Source organism: Oryzias latipes, chromosome 14 (genome assembly GCF_002234675.1).
Source record: "Oryzias latipes chromosome 14, ASM223467v1".
Lineage (NCBI taxonomy): Eukaryota > Metazoa > Chordata > Actinopteri > Beloniformes > Adrianichthyidae > Oryzias > Oryzias latipes.
The window spans coordinates 16610580-16626175 of NC_019872.2; the positions used below are offsets into that span (position 1 = coordinate 16610580).

The window sequence follows — 15596 nt, forward strand, 5'->3', positions numbered from 1 at the left end:
GGGTTTTTTGTTACTCTTAACATGTTTTGTGGCGTTTTTTTTCTTTTTCATGATGGAGTATATATACAAGGACAATGAAGCTTACTAGATCCATGTACGTCTTCGTTTTCTTCGTCTGAGCTGGCATCTGGCTCCAAACTGTACAGCTGGATAGCTCCAATATTGCTCACCATTTTTGTTGCACAATGTCAGCTTGGGGATGTGAGGTATGGTAAGTTAGTGAAGAGCGTTTAAATAGTTAAATGATGGGAAGTCGGAGCGACTTACTCCATTCTGATGGGCCTGCCCACAACTCAGAATGACATTTCTAATGAACTCCTGCCGCTCTACAGAAACTATGTCCTGGAAAAACACCACAGAATTGGCTAAAACAGCATAATCATAATTGAAAGACCAATGGGAACGCTTTTAAAATAGATCAAGAGATGATTGGAGTGGATCTTTAAGATTGCACCAGCTTTCATGCACAGACAGATGGGATGTTAGAAAACACGCAGGAAGACTTTCAGTCAAAGGTAGCAAGAATGCTATTTACAAAGAAAGACATTATCACTGTAAATAAAATGTGAAAACAGCTATTTACTGTGTATTTTCTGTTCCTTTGTTTAGAGTTAAAATCAGACTGTGGTTTTAGCTTGCAGCTTTATCTAACAATTTTGTGGTCATTTATGATAGAACATTTTTTTAACCTGAATGATCTTGCATAGCAGTGAAAGGGCAGTTGTGTTCTTATAACTGCATCATATGTTTGCTGTGACAGTGAGGGTATTTAGTTCATAAACAAGTGGTCTAAAGAAGCTTTACATCAATGTCTATGTGACTGGTTCCTCCAGTAGTGAGTCAAAAAAGCAGACTTTACTCCAGAAATACCTCTTAATTACGCACAGAACTCTAATACTCTATGATAGACAAACGCAGGCATACAACCACAGGCACATCGCTTGTTCAGCAAGCTCCATGCAAGCAAAGAAAGCCTCACAGCTTAGTCTCCTTCCAGAAAAAAAATACTTTCACTGTTATCTGGTGAGATCATCCTGTGAAAATGTGATACAAATAAGGAAAATTAATTGTGCTACTTGTTGTGGTGCCCTCTGAGGTCTGCTTGGTTCTTAGCGGATCAGAGAATCTGGAAGTATTCTAAATTGAAGGTTATTCCAGGAAGGTGGAGAAATGGGAAAGTCATGCTCACATATAAAGATATTTGACTGAAAAATTGCAAAAATAAAAAAAGCTCCCAAATCCTTTGAGGTTTTGATTGATGTAGTCTAAGTTCAGAGCACCGAAGTATTAAAATGCTTTGAGAGGACTATAAGGGAGGTACACAAATGGCCAAAACGTTCAATCACTGGACGTATTGTGAAAAAAAGTGTTGGCCTCAAATTTTCCTCAACAATGTGAGGCTAAAAATAACTCCCAGGAAACAGCCACTTCAAATTATTGATGCCAAAGTAAGATCTGGAAGCTGGTAAATAACTTGGTGTTGCACAGATTTGTTTTATTGGAGCTTCATCTCTGCCAAAGAATCTGTGCAAAAAAACAACAACAACTGGTATTTGCTGGTAACAGCGGGAAAACCTTCACTGTTGATTCCGTGCATTTGAAGGGAAATTGTACCAATAACATTTGGTTCTGTCAACCAGAATAGGATAGGGTGGAACTTTTTAAGGAATATTTCAGTGTTGATTGCTTCAACTTGACCGGGAAGTTTCTAAAATGATGGAAATCATGCAAGGTTTGTGTAGGAGAGGCCTTGGCTGACTTTTGCTTACCCTACAAACAGCTTTCAGTTTGAGTATCTCATAGAAATGCAGAAATGCCATAAGTTAACTATGAATAAGATAAGCACTCTCCTTATCACATTTTCTTTTTCTTCTTCTGTGGGGAAAAGGGCACATCAACTCGTCACTTGCATATATCTGTGTTCCTTCTTTGATGGTTGTAAACTGATTAGATTAGTAGTCATATTCCTGAGGCAATGCACACGGATCTTTCGGAGCAACACATACGACTGCCTAAAAAGCAAACCAAATTATTATTTGAACATGATACAGACACGATGTCAAGTCTTTCTAGAGCAAATGGTTTATTTCTGTCCACAGAAGGCCTGTGTTTACAGTGGAAAGGGAAACAAGTGCTCTTTGTGTTGTCTCTTTTCAATAGTGATCCAATTCAGTGCTGAGTTTACAGCTCAGGTTGGGTAAAATGGGTCAGTAAGACGGAATACTCAGCTGATCAAAAAATAGTGCAGAGAAATGACAGCTGAGCCTCAGGCTTTACTCTGTTGAGTTTATTTGTAATTGATTTCTACTTTTTGGTCAGGCTGCACAAAGCTCGCATCTTTGATGTTTTGTGTGGGACAGTTTTTCTGGGAGTTTTCTGAAAAAATGTATTTAGTGATGATCAATTGTTAGTTTAAACTTACCGTAGTATTCTTTCCCTGTCAGAATGCCTTGTCTGTATCAGGGCAGTGGCAATTGTTCGTCCTATATTTAGGTTTTATTTCCCAATTTTTTTCAAAATACGAGGGATGTGATGAAAATATTCAGTTATAGATAGGGTGGTTTTTGGGATTTTATTGCATTTTAAGAATTCAAGGCCAAGTGCCAAGCGTGGCCTGTTTTCACATCATTTTATAAATAGCACACATTTATAGAGGGGCCAAATCCTAAATTTAGCCCCCTCTTGAAAAGACAAAGAGCACAGACGAGCTAGTGGCCAAAGAAACCTGAGATGACGTGTAATGCTTTGCTGTAAATGAAAACGGTATCTACAATGACAAGAGAAATGGAGTTGTGTGAGAGTTTTGGAAGTATGAGGAAGGAAGGGAAGAGCTTATGGTCCAAAGCACCACATCATCTGTCAAAGAGTCAAGGCGCCGTTGTGGAATGGGCTAAGTGTGACTGTCTGTGGAAGTGGGTCACTGGTGTTCATTGATGGTGTGACTGCTGACAGAAGCATGGCGAATTTTGAAATGTGTCAAGCTTGTTCTACCTTCTGCTCGAATTCTGTGTAAGGCTGCCACACTGACTCAGCAGAGCAGACATGCCAAACACTCCAAATGTACATGTCTCAAATGTTTCAAGACAAAAAATGGAAAAAATGCTGTTTTCTAAAATGACACTGACTTACAGTGTTGGTGATCATGCTGGTTTCTTACTGAAAAAGACTTACAAGCAGGCAGCATCCACAGAGAGTTGCCCTGGCAACCAGGATGATGGTTTTCTCTAGGATATTCAAGTATAGGTAAAAGAATACTTAGTTGTTGTGTTATAGCTGTCATTTTTATACATTTTTCACTTAAATTAAACTATTGTTAAATTGTTGTGTTTGGATTTCATGTGATATTCTCTAATGTCATTTTTTAATTGTTTGTGATGGAGAGTCCTTTGCTGAAACTGAAGCCCTTTTCATCTGTTTTCACAGGGTTTTGTGCTTCTTTTATTATTTTGCGGAGGTGGCGGCTGACCGGTCCCTGCTAGATTTTTCTAAAAGAGTGTTCCCATGAGGCCGGCTCGGATGGGACTTCCAAAACTTCAGAAAGGGCCTGGCTGGGAGAGGGAGTGAGTATGGACAACCTTCCTGACTTCTGTGACCCCTGTCCGTCCAGCCGCCGGGAATGGGAGTGAGTATACGATCAAGTCCACCTCAGTTTGTGATTGTACTGTAGCTCTGTTGTTACATTATTCATCCACGCTTTTTTTCCTTTCATTTACATCACTGATTAAGCATACAGGTCGATGAAATGCAATCCTATTTATATTTTTAGCTAAAGAAAACTGGTTAAATGAGCTCACAAGTAGACAAATGTTTCTATTATGTTGGAGAAAAGATCTTTTTTGGAAAAATAATTTTCAATCAAATAATGCTGACAGTCAGAGATGGATGGGAAAGATGAGGAAAGAAAGCAGAGAATTACATGTGGAAAAACCCCAAATTCTTTTATTATGTAGCGCAGACGGATGAATGTTTAAGGACTAAGAAAAAGGGCAAAAGTTTAATTTTGAATATTTCAGTGGTAAAATGAAGTTTTTTTTGTTTTTTATATAAAAGAGTTCTAAAATTCCGAGTGAACATTTTGTCACGTTTCTGTTGCTCCAGTAAAATCTAAATCAGAGGGTTTTGCTTACAAATGTTGCTTCAGTTGTCGCCATAAACGTCCGACAGAACCACATCAAAGATCATCATAAGAAGTGTTCTTTGTGATCAAGGGTAACCCAACCATACTTCTTCTGCACTCAAGAAATACATGAAGGGAATGTTTCTGGTGCACACAAGATTTTTTGGCTGGATAAACCTAATCTAGGCAATTTAGGTCACTAGAATCTAGATCTACGCTGTTTTGTACTCGATTCCGTCACAGAAAAATGTAAACATATTTCATTTAGACATAAAAAAAACTGAAGCTCGGCTAAGTTGCATCTGTTTAAACTTAGGGTAGCATCTTTGGCAGGAGAGGCTGGAAACAGAAAAAACTCCATGATTTACGAATTAATATCTTTACTGCCATTCATAAATGAAGATGCACTGATGTTTTAAAATACTACCAGTAGTAATACAAGGCATAAACTGGAAAACTGTGACTCATCTCAGCATGTTTGCATACACAGCATTATTTCAGCTTTAGGTGCCAGTGACCTTGTAGTGTCCAGACTTTGTTTTCTGCAATCCGAGTAATTTAAAAAGGTGTTTTTTTTATTGTAGAGAACACGGTTTATTAGCGTCTTTTTTTAGTTTTTCAGTATTTTTCATTTTAGCTCACTGAAAAGTCACAATAACCTACTGTTGCAGTTTGTTCAGAAAGCATTTTTTAAAAATCACATTGTATTTATCTAAAGTTGAATAAATAAAATAAATAATCTCAATCAGCTATATTAGAGAAATAATCACATAAACTACATTTTAAATGCCTTTCTTCTTCTAGTACCAACAGCTGCGTGGACGATTTAATGGATGAAGATGAAAAAGACAGAGCAAAAAGGTAACTGGAAGAGTGAAGTTGTGTTTTTTGTTTGTGCTGTTCTTTAGGTTGAACGGACGTGAAAACAAAAATACATTCGTTCACTTTAGTAAGTGAGTTAAGAATCACTAAGCAATCTATAAAATATGCATGCCTTCTGTCTGGACTCAAGAAAAGTAAAGACAACTTTAAATGTGTTTCAACTTATAGTTTTGTCCACCACAAATGATTTATTTAACAAAAATAATTCTAAAACAGTGTGTGACAAGTTTAGCAAATGTCAAGATTAAACAGTTCCGGGTTTAGAAAAAAATATTTAAAGTTATATTCTTTTACTTTTGGCAATATTGCTTCAGTTCTGTTATGTTTGAGGGTCTTGGTGTGTGCGCACAGTTGGCGTTTTCATGTCCCAGCCCAGCTTTTCCCTGGGTTGGAATCTGGACTTTGACTGGGTCATTGCAAAACCTTGATTGTTTCCTTTCTGCTGCTGTTTGCTGGATCGTCCTGGTGCATGACCCACTTTCAGCGCAGTTTCAGCTTTTGGACAGATGGCCTTACATTTCAATCTCCAATACTCTAGTGTTGCAGCAGTTCATGGTCAACTCAGTGACCTTGCTGTTACTATGTCTCATACCTGCAAAACAAGCGCAAACCAGCTCTCTGTACTCGCCATACTTGAAAGCCACTGTGAGATGCACTTAGGGTGGTTTTTACTAACCGTGTAGTTAAAGATTAGGACTTAATGCCCAACAGGACACCTTAAAGAGCATTGTAGAGTAGAGTAGAGTAACACAAGATAAATACAATTCATGAATAATGCATAAATGAATTAGTTCAACGTTAATTTAAAATGCAAGAAATAAAGCAAATAAAAGGGCAAAAATGACAAAATAAAAATAGAAATAAGTAAGATCCTCTCTTATTGCGGCCAGAATAAAAGACCTTCTGAACATCTCAGTTCTGCAGCGCAGTAAGAGGCTTCTCTCACTGCGACTGCTCCTCTGAGAGGCCAGGGTCACATGCAGCGGGCGCCTTTTGTTCATGAGGATGGCCTTCAACATGCTCCTCAATGCTCCTGGAAGAGCCTTTCTTTTTTTTTTCTAAAACAAAAATTCCAGGAAACTATCATGAACATAACTATGATGACAGCAGCCTGTTAACTCTGACGCAGTGCTTGGTATTTTGTGAATTTGTTTTTTAGTGTTGTGAACTTGGCCTTAACTTGCAGGCATGCTCCCTCCTGGGAAGACCAGCAGCTGTTTATCACCAGAGAACAGTCTCTGGATGATGACTTCACATCATTCAAAAATGGCTTCCTAGATTACTGGGTGGAAGAATTCAGAATAAAAGATTACCGCTAATGATGTCGGGCTTGGCATTTCACACTTGAACACACCTAAATGCTCAATTGCACTAAACAAACCACACCAGAGTAAAGACCCACCCGATCATTTTAATGACATTTTAATAAATGGTTATGCTGTTTTTAGTCAAAAAAAAACTGTCATTTTCTAGAACATATTTCCTGCAGAGCGTCAGTAGTTCATTAGAAATTTGCATCTGAATTGTGGTTGGAACTGTTGGCGTGGAGAAACCCCGCCCCTCTTCCTCTCAATTATCTTCTTTTTTTTTTTACATGCTCTCCCGTAAGCTTAAACTCCTTCACACACCCCAACCTAACATTACCCTTTAGGTAATTTCTAATAATCTGGTAATGATGTACATTTGATTAGGAAGACTTTGTTTATAATTTTTTTTAAACAGGAGAAATAAACCAAAATTGTTCTATGTCTATATAAATGTTTTGTGTGATATTTATAGAAACTCTTCACAAGTTAATAATGTTAATATTGATCTGGAGTTGGATTTTATACCGTTTCTCAAACTGCTGAGGACCAGATGATTAGGCACTAAAATATGAGACCATGGAGTTAAAGGCTGGCGGATTATGTTCCTACTTTTATTACTTATCAATCCAGCTAATAATAAATTTTACACTTTATACAAAAAAACTGGGCTCACAGCTTCTTTACTTTAATACATTTCCACATAAAAATGGGCTTAAAAATCAGAATTAATATTAGGGAGTGAAATTTCTTTTATCAATGTCTTTTTCAATCAGGAGAGATCTTGGTAATGTGATTTATTAGTGAGACAGAAAAAGGGGAAAGGAAATAAGTCCATAGACTGTGGCGGTTAGACTTTTACATGCTTGGAATGACCTGGAACCGCGGTGAAAAACCCAAGAGCCTAGACGTTGATGGTGGTTGAGGCTAGACTGCGCCGAAGTGGAGAACCAGGAGGAGAATGATGGGCCGGCAAAAAGTCTGCAAAGCAGATAAACAAACTTCTATGGATTTAAAGGCAGGAATTTGTGATTGGCTGTGAAGACAGTTGGCACTTAAGCTATTGGTTCAGAGTGAAAACTCATGGCGTGTGTAGTGAAGTAATCAGCGACCCAGTGTACCGGTAAATGAGGTAGATCTTCCTTATTGAAATTGCACCAAAAGCTTCACTATGCAGACATACTTTTAGGGCAGTTCACCAACAGACGTTTCTTCTTTTAGGACTATCACCTGGTGCTCATTTATCTCTTTTTTGGTTTTGTCTGGTTTTGATTCAGCTTTTTTTTTTCTCTGATCACTTCAAATGTGCTGCCTGATATAGGGCCTCCCGAAACAAATCGGAAAAGAAAAGAAGAGACCAATTCAATGTTCTCATCAAGGAGCTATGCACCATGCTACAGGGTCAGGGCCATCCGCGCAAGATGGATAAGTCCACGATACTGCAAAGAACTATTGACTTCTTGCAAAAACAGAAAGGTGGGAACATTTTTTTTTTTTTTTTTGCTGATTGCATTTTCCCCCCAAGCATTCCCATTCAGTTTGGATCCCTCCTCATCTTTGATTTCTCTTCAACTTTTTCAGACATCACTGCACAGAATGAAGTCAGCGATGTGAGGCAGGACTGGAAACCCTCTTTCCTCAGTAATGAGGAGTTTACTCAGCTCATGCTGGAGGTAAAACTCAGCAGGATGCACACAGAGAAATGGGGCTTTGGCTCAGCAAAGAAAACATGTCATGAAAAGGTTTTTTCAAAGTGCCCTATTTAAGTTCACTTGATTTTTACTATTTTTCTTTTGAAGTTTGCACTAATAACACATTTCATTGCTAAATCCCAGTTTTGAAAAAGATAGCTGTGCCTGTCTTTCATTGAATTTAACCTTTTTGCACTCCTTCCTCACAGGCCCTGGATGGATTCCTGGTTGCATTAACCACAGATGGCAACATCATATATGTATCTGACAGCGTCTCTTCACTTATTGGCCATTTACCTGTAAGTGGGGGAGCTTGTTGTCATTCTACTGGCTCCCTTCTATATTTTTGCACTATTAGCGTTTGAAAATGCACTTCCTGCTTTGAAAAAGTCTAAATTTAGCATAAAAAGACTAACTCACAGAGATAAAGACTTAGAAGTATGTAAATAATTAATGTCTATACAGCAAAAAAAATTCTCTTGATAAGTCCTAAAAAGAAAGAATAAAGAAGTAAACGGTTCTGGAGCAGTTTTGATGGTTCAAAGATTGAAAATAAGTAAAGGAAAGTTCAAATCATGACACACTTTGTCTAAAACAGCATCATTATTTTAAAGATTGCGTGGGCAATCAGGCTTTAAAGTTTTCATTGTAACAAATTGCCAACAGAAACTTTTGTTTGGAATACATTGTGTTTCAAAGACTAACCATCATTCATTTGTTGTGTTGCACCAGTCAGATATGGTGGACCAAAGTATCTTGAATTTCCTCCCGGAGCGGGAACATGGGGAGGTGTATAAGCTGCTATCATCCCACATGCTGATGACTGACCCCGTTGCTGCTGACTTCCTTGACAGTGAGTGTCCTGCTGAGCGGCCTCTCTGCTCTCACGCTGTCTGGGTCATCATGATGAAGCACAGTGGAAAGGTCAAAGCCCAAACATTGCCTTTATTTTAGGAGGTCAAACTCACTGTCGGGGGTGAATTTATTCACCTAATGTCTGCCTCAAAACTTGTTTGTTGTCGTTTTATGAAAGGAAATCCCATTTTGCCTCATGACCTCATGACTGCAGTGTTATTGTGTCAGAATAACTTCAAAGATTGTCCCGACTGAACTCTCACATACAGAACAAGTTGCTGTTTGGACGGCTGTGGGTTATTGGATTGTTGATTAGCTTGTTTCTATGGTTAGATTTTTACCTAAGAATAGCAGATGACTTAGTATCATGCTTAAGACCTTAAATCACTGTTATGTTAACAGTAATCCAAAGCAATGTAGCATAGGAGACTAAAGAAGCTGACCTTAATCCCGTGTTTCTGTCGCGCTTTTCTTGGGAGGAGAGACGGTGAGCCACCAAAGTCTTTGGCTGACACAAGAAACCTTAATGCAAACTGTCACACAGCCAGTTCTGGAGCCATTTTCCTCATTAGGGTTAAAATTGTGTCTACAAAACCAGAATCCTTCGCTTTCAACAGCAGTAAGATCCCTGAAAACCATAGAGACAATTCAAGACTCAGCCTTCTAGTAGTTCATCTTTACCTTCATTGACTAATATACAGATCTTTCAGTCTCCTAGTCATAACCTCCCAATTTGTTCTGTTCTAATTTACGAAGAAATATAAAAGTGAATCATACTACCAGAATATTATTTTGTTTTAAAAAAAAAATGCACTTAAAATGTTTATTTTCCAGTGTGAAAGAAGTATGTTTTGCTTCCATTCATTTCAGCCTAAAAGCAAACGTCGATTGTGAAATATTTTTATGTAATTGTGTGTTGTTAGGCTCCTCATTTGCACTCCTAAGCTTATGCTTTTAAAATGCATTCATATTGCATTATGCCTTAACAATGAAATGACCTTGCTTTCCAGGCGAGACGCATATTGAATTTTGCTGTCATCTAGCCAGAGGAAACTTGGACCCAAAGGAGCCGCCGGTGTATGAGTATGTCAAGTTTGTCGGAGATTTCAAATTTCACAACAATGGTAAGATTTTTTTTATGCATTGTATTATTCAAAATTAAAATCAAATGTTCTCCATGTTAATTGGTGAATAACGTGCACGGTCTTTTCCTGCAGTGCCTACGTCTTCTTGTAACGGACATGAATTAACGTTACCCAGAAGTCTGCAGTCATCTCTGGAGGAGCAGGTCTGCCTCATTGCCACTGTACGATTAGTCACTCCGCAGTTTCTGAAGGTGTGTGCAGCTTTTTCATTCAAATGCAGACTTTTTTGTGTTCAGTTTTTGTTATGAACATCTGTTTTTGTTAAAGGAATAAAACTGTCAGAACATTTATAGTCAAAGAGGAATGTTAATAAGGAGTTGGATTATTTGGTTTATTCATCTGGACTTTTTTGGAATTTCCACCTTTGAATCCTTTTCTTCCTAGAAGTCAAACTTTGGAGAAATTAAAGACGAGCAATTGTAAACAGTTCAATGGTATTATAGGTCAAATCTGATTATTTTTACTGTAAAAAGGACGAACTTATCTATTACAGGGATGAGTTTGCAAAAATCTCTTGTTAGGAGAATTGGATCCCCATATTTATCCACTTTTAAAAAAAATCTCAGATGTTTGCAATCAAACTGAAACTTTTTTTTATTTTTACAGCTTTTATTCACATTTTCTCCTGCAGACTATAAAGTGTTGCTTTTGTTCACAGATTTGTGAAATTTTCAAGAGTTATGGACTCACTTAGAACATGGAAACTAACTCTTAAACATAAACATGACCACAAATTTTTGATAGCAGAGCTGTCTTTCATTTAAAGTTCATCGAAATTCTCAGCAAGAAGCTCTAGTTTGAGCTACTTTACCATGAATTATTTTAGAAATGTTGCCTCAGATTCACAGGATGTACTGTTGATCCGCAGGGAAACCTTCACTCTCGTGTTTTCTGTTTTGCTGCAGGATTTGTGTAATGTGGATGATCCTTGTGATGAATTCACCTCCAGGCACAGCCTTGAATGGAAGTTTCTGTTTTTGGATCACAGGTAACAAAAAAATTGGGATCAAAAATTGGGATAAATAACGGTGTCAACTCAAACTCAAAGTAATCATCTTCTGTCTTCCAGAGCTCCACCCATCATAGGCTATCTACCCTTTGAGGTGCTTGGAACGTCTGGTTATGACTACTATCATGTGGATGACTTGGAGCTCATTGCACAATGTCACAAACAATGTAAGGATTCTCCCTCATCTACTCCTCTTCATCCTCATCTCCGAGTGAGAATATAGGAGTTTTTTTTTCTGTCTTGTCTCTTCAGTATTGCAGTTTGGAAAGGGCAAGTCCTGCTACTATCGCTTCCTGACCAAAGGACAGCAGTGGATTTGGCTGCAGACTCACTACTACATAACATACCACCAATGGACCTCCAAGCCTGAGTTCATTGTGTGCACTCACACTGTCATCAGGTATCCTCCTCCTCTGACATTTGCTAATTTTTCAACAAAGTTATAGTGTGAACCATTGTGGGGGTCACATTTTAGTGTCTCATAAAAACCTGCGTATGTTTTCAGCTACGCTGAGGTGAGAGCCGAGCGGAGAAGAGCTTTTGGACTCGAAGAGCTATCACCACCTGAGATAGCGCCCTCCTCAGTGAAGGTAAGAATCAGAGCTGAGCTGCACGGACTGCACTGCGATGGACTGCACTGATTGCTGCAATGGTGCATCCCAGGCTCAGGAGCTGTACTTGGACATCTGCTCGACTCTGGATGCTTCGCGGGACAGAAACAGCGGTGCACGTTCAGTGTCCTCCCAGAGCTCCCGGAAGTCCTCCCACACAGCGCTGTCGGACTCCGCATGTGAGTCATCCCCTGATCTCCAGAGTGCAAACTCTCTCCACAGCTGGCCATTATTTAAAGAAAGCTGGCTCATAGATGGCTGGAGGGTCTGTTGCTGATCTGAATCCCCTCAGCAAACAGCTCAATGTGAATTTTATGTGTAAACAAGAGATCCAAATGATTACTTTTTATGAATCTCCTGCAGTTGAGCAGTTTTTGTTTCATTTTCTCATCAGTGGTAGAAGTCCTTTTAATTTAGCAAACTAGGCTATATTTTTTAATGAGAAAGCATCAGCATTAAAAGGTTTCCAAGGTATAGTTTATGCTACTTTTAGCCTCCTTTCTCCTGAACATACTGCTGTTCCACCCACCTTCAGATGTACTGAAACATCTCATTTCCTGCATATTTATGAGGACGACTCAGCAGCAGCAGATAAACTGGAGTCTCAGTTTGAGTTATACAATCTCAGCATAGCTCAAAATGCCATTTTCAGGCTATTTTGGTTTAAAACTCCATTGAACGGCTCATGTTTTTACTTCACGCCTTTTTGTGTGGGCTACTCTGAAAGCCATGAAGCAAATGTTCGTGGGGTTTGGGAGGTTGCAGTTTAAGACGTTGATCAACGTCTGATGAATCGGCCGTGTCACACAACCAAAGAAAAAAGATGCCAAGTTCTTTTTTGCTTAATTTGAAAGCCACTCTCTGTCCTTTACTATCATCCTCCTCTATGTATTTTCTATTGACACAGAAACTAAAGGAAAACAAATATGTGAAGGTCCATAAACCATTCAGGAGTATGCAATTACATGAAAATGAAAAGATACTTGAATTTATTGTTATGAAAGACCCACTCCAATGAAAAATGGTGTTTTTAACTTATTCTTGTGGCATTTTTCTGATGATGGAGGACATGTGTGAAGAAAATTTAGCTAAAAAGGGAATTTTCTGAGTATTTCTTCATTCAATTTTTGTGAATCAGTAGCAGATGAAAAATGCAAGGGCTGTAAGCTACCGGGAGAGCATGTAAACAGATGGATGATGGGAAATGAGTGCAGGCTTACTCCATGTTACCAGCCCAACCCACTACTCGGAGATAAATTTCTAATGAACCACTCTGTAGAAAGTGTGAACAAGATTTTTGTATTTTGGCTAAAAATGGCATACGGTAATCATGATTAAATGATCACTGGGAAAGCCTTAAAAAAAAGATTAAAAGATGATTGGAGTAGGACTTTAAAGGTAACAGAAGGCTGGTGGTGGTGAGTGGTCACAAAGAAAGCATCAGGAAATGTGTGGTGATGATCACAATGTCTTTTCTGCAGCAGCAAACTCCTACACAGAGGCCTGCACGCCGTCATGGCAGTCCGCTTCCATCGGGCAGGATAAGACACCTGCCAGACTCCAATCCAGCGGCTCGAAGGTCAGTTTGTACTTCATGAAACAAATGAGTGTCTCCCTGTGTGTGATTTTATCTATAGGAAACATCTGTGTAAAGACAACATCATGTCAGAAGTGGCTCTTAATTGTAAAAAAAAAAATGTTATTTTTTTTTCCTTTAGAATTTGGCCCAAAGACAAAATTCCTTTGATTTTGTTCCCCAAATGAGCCTCCCCCTCTCTCCTACCTGCAGCCAGCACTCAGCAATGGTTCGTGTTTAGACTTCCTCTCCTGCCTAACACCTCTGTCTCTTCTGTTTGTGCACGAGATCTAACTTGTTTTGTGTTAACAGCGATTAAAAAAATCGGGAATTGATCAGAAAACTACATTTTGGCTTCAGTGAAGACTAAAGAACGATGAACATTATTGTGTTGTGTGCAGCAGCAGCAGCCGCCGCCATCGCAACAGTCCTCCATGTATCAGCTGCAGCAGCCTCAGCTGGGCGTGATGAACCAGCTGAAAGAGCAGCTGGAGGAGCGGACGCGCATTCTGCAGGCCGACATCAAGACACAGCAACAAGAGCTGCACGACATTAAGGAGAAGCTTCAGCTTGCTAACCTGCAGGTAAATATAGGATTGTCCTGCACATTATGGAACCCCTGAGTTTCATCAAAGAAACAACCTAGTATTATTATAATTGAAATAAACAATAATCAGCAGTAATGGTGAAATGCCTCCATCTAGAGGTTTTACCTGATACTACATGACCTAGATAACTTGAGGCTCAGATATCTGGAGCTCTGTCTGTTATGTCACTGCTCTTCCAAGCTTGCTACACATAAAAAGCTTACCAACCAGGTCTGATCACAGAGTTTCTTTATTACTCACTTATAGCAGTTATGGGAGCAACGTATTTATTTTTGGTAACTAATCTCCTTGTCTCTTTCTTTTACGTTTGCGTCAGATGTTGTTACAGCAGCCTGCCCACGACTTTGGTCAGGCGCAGCAGCCGCAGCAGCAGGGCCCAGGAAGGCCAGCTCAGCAGAGCCAGTCGGGGGTCATCAGGCAGCTCCCCGGACACCCCAAACCAGGCGCCTGCGGGACTCACACTACATCCCCTCACTCTGCTGTCAGTGACAACAATTCACCTACGACACAGGTGCAAAGAGGACAAAATTATAACTAGAAGTACATCTTTTATTTTTTTTTTTTACAAGAATTTTTCCAGAAGCGTTTGCATAGAAAATCCTTCTCTGTGTTAAAGAGAAATGTTTTATTTACAAACATAATATGAGAAATCCTTTTACCCTGAAAGATAATCTGAGCCTGAATTGAGTTCTTGGTGTTATAATACATTCTGTGAAAATAAAAACCTGTAATGTTGCCTTGTTTTTTTTTTACAAAATTGTAAAAAATTGTTTTTTTCTACCAATCAACAACTTTGTTTCATTGAATCTTCATCCTCTGTAAAATATTTACAGATAATTTCAACTTTTCTTTTTAAAGGCAAAAAACTTGATTTTTCTGGAACTGGAAGTTCTCAAGTACTCAAATTAAACAACAACTTTGGACCATTCACTGAAAATATTGTCTTAAAAAACGTTTGGGACCAGTGGTGCAGAGGAAGGGTTGTATTTTTAGGAGCTCTTTAACTCATTAAATGAGTTTCAGCAGAATTGTTACATTTTTTAGCTTCTTTTTTTCTCGCTGTCTTGCAGGGCCAGCAGAGGAACTCACACCAATCACATTCAGTAAGTTTGCCGGTACAGACCAACACGAGTCGGACGACGCCTTTCTACAGCAACCCTATGATGTTCTCTCAGCCCAACGCCCGGCCACAGCAGGATGCAAACCAAAGACACACAGACAACCAGTTCAGCCAAGAGGGACAGCTAAGGTAAGGACTCCGAAAAATGACGAAAAAGGCTGCACGGCTCATGCAGGTCCTCCACTGAAAGATTTCATTTTTTAACAGGATGCTCCTCAATCAGCCAATGCAGACTCTGGTCCCTACAAGCAGTGTCACCTCACAGCCTTCCCAGTGCAACATGGGTATCTCCCAAACCCTGTAAGCCATCAGATTACACACACACGCACGCTCACGGTTGCTGCGTGTTGGTCACAGTATGTCTGACTGCGTTCCTCCATGCAGATACAACCTGGAACAGCCAATCATCGCCCCCTCCTTCTCCATGCAGCAGGTCAACTGCAACGCCCTGCTTGTGCCCTCGCCAGTGTTCACGTCCCCCATAATGATCCCACACAACACCTTCATCACACATCAGTCCCAGCCAGCCTACCACTCTCAGCCTCAGGCCTCACAGCATTCCCTGCAGCTTCAGCAGCCACAGCAGTTCTTTCAGGTACAAAATTCACAAGTTTGATGAATCATGTGAGCATTTCAGGTAATATAAGCTAAACTTAATCATTAGAGAGCCGGTAATAG

At 39.4% G+C, this 15596-nt stretch overlaps 1 protein-coding gene across 9 annotated transcripts in view; it reads left to right on the forward strand.

The window, feature by feature from the left end:
* The window catches only part of LOC101172430 (neuronal PAS domain-containing protein 2), a 44928-nt gene that overhangs the window by 26196 nt on the left and 3136 nt on the right, over positions 1-15596 (forward strand). For 5 of the 9 annotated variants that reach the window (XM_020708975.2, XM_020708976.2, XM_020708977.2 and 2 more), the window contains 20 exons: positions 3424-3622; positions 4922-4978; positions 7625-7779; positions 7885-7976; positions 8204-8293; positions 8727-8847; positions 9860-9973; positions 10067-10185; positions 10900-10982; positions 11064-11170; positions 11256-11403; positions 11509-11593; positions 11667-11793; positions 13096-13193; positions 13333-13419; positions 13592-13774; positions 14115-14309; positions 14869-15047; positions 15126-15218; positions 15303-15513. In XM_020708975.2, coding sequence (XP_020564634.2) covers positions 3567-3622; positions 4922-4978; positions 7625-7779; positions 7885-7976; positions 8204-8293; positions 8727-8847; positions 9860-9973; positions 10067-10185; positions 10900-10982; positions 11064-11170; positions 11256-11403; positions 11509-11593; positions 11667-11793; positions 13096-13193; positions 13333-13419; positions 13592-13774; positions 14115-14309; positions 14869-15047; positions 15126-15218; positions 15303-15513 — 2400 coding nt within the window. In that variant the 5' untranslated portion in view covers positions 3424-3566. The remainder of the gene's footprint in view (positions 1-3423; positions 3623-4921; positions 4979-7624; positions 7780-7884; positions 7977-8203; positions 8294-8726; positions 8848-9859; positions 9974-10066; positions 10186-10899; positions 10983-11063; positions 11171-11255; positions 11404-11508; positions 11594-11666; positions 11794-13095; positions 13194-13332; positions 13420-13591; positions 13775-14114; positions 14310-14868; positions 15048-15125; positions 15219-15302; positions 15514-15596) is intronic. The other 4 variants (XM_023962627.1, XM_023962626.1, XM_023962628.1 and 1 more) reach the window with 4 other exon arrangements.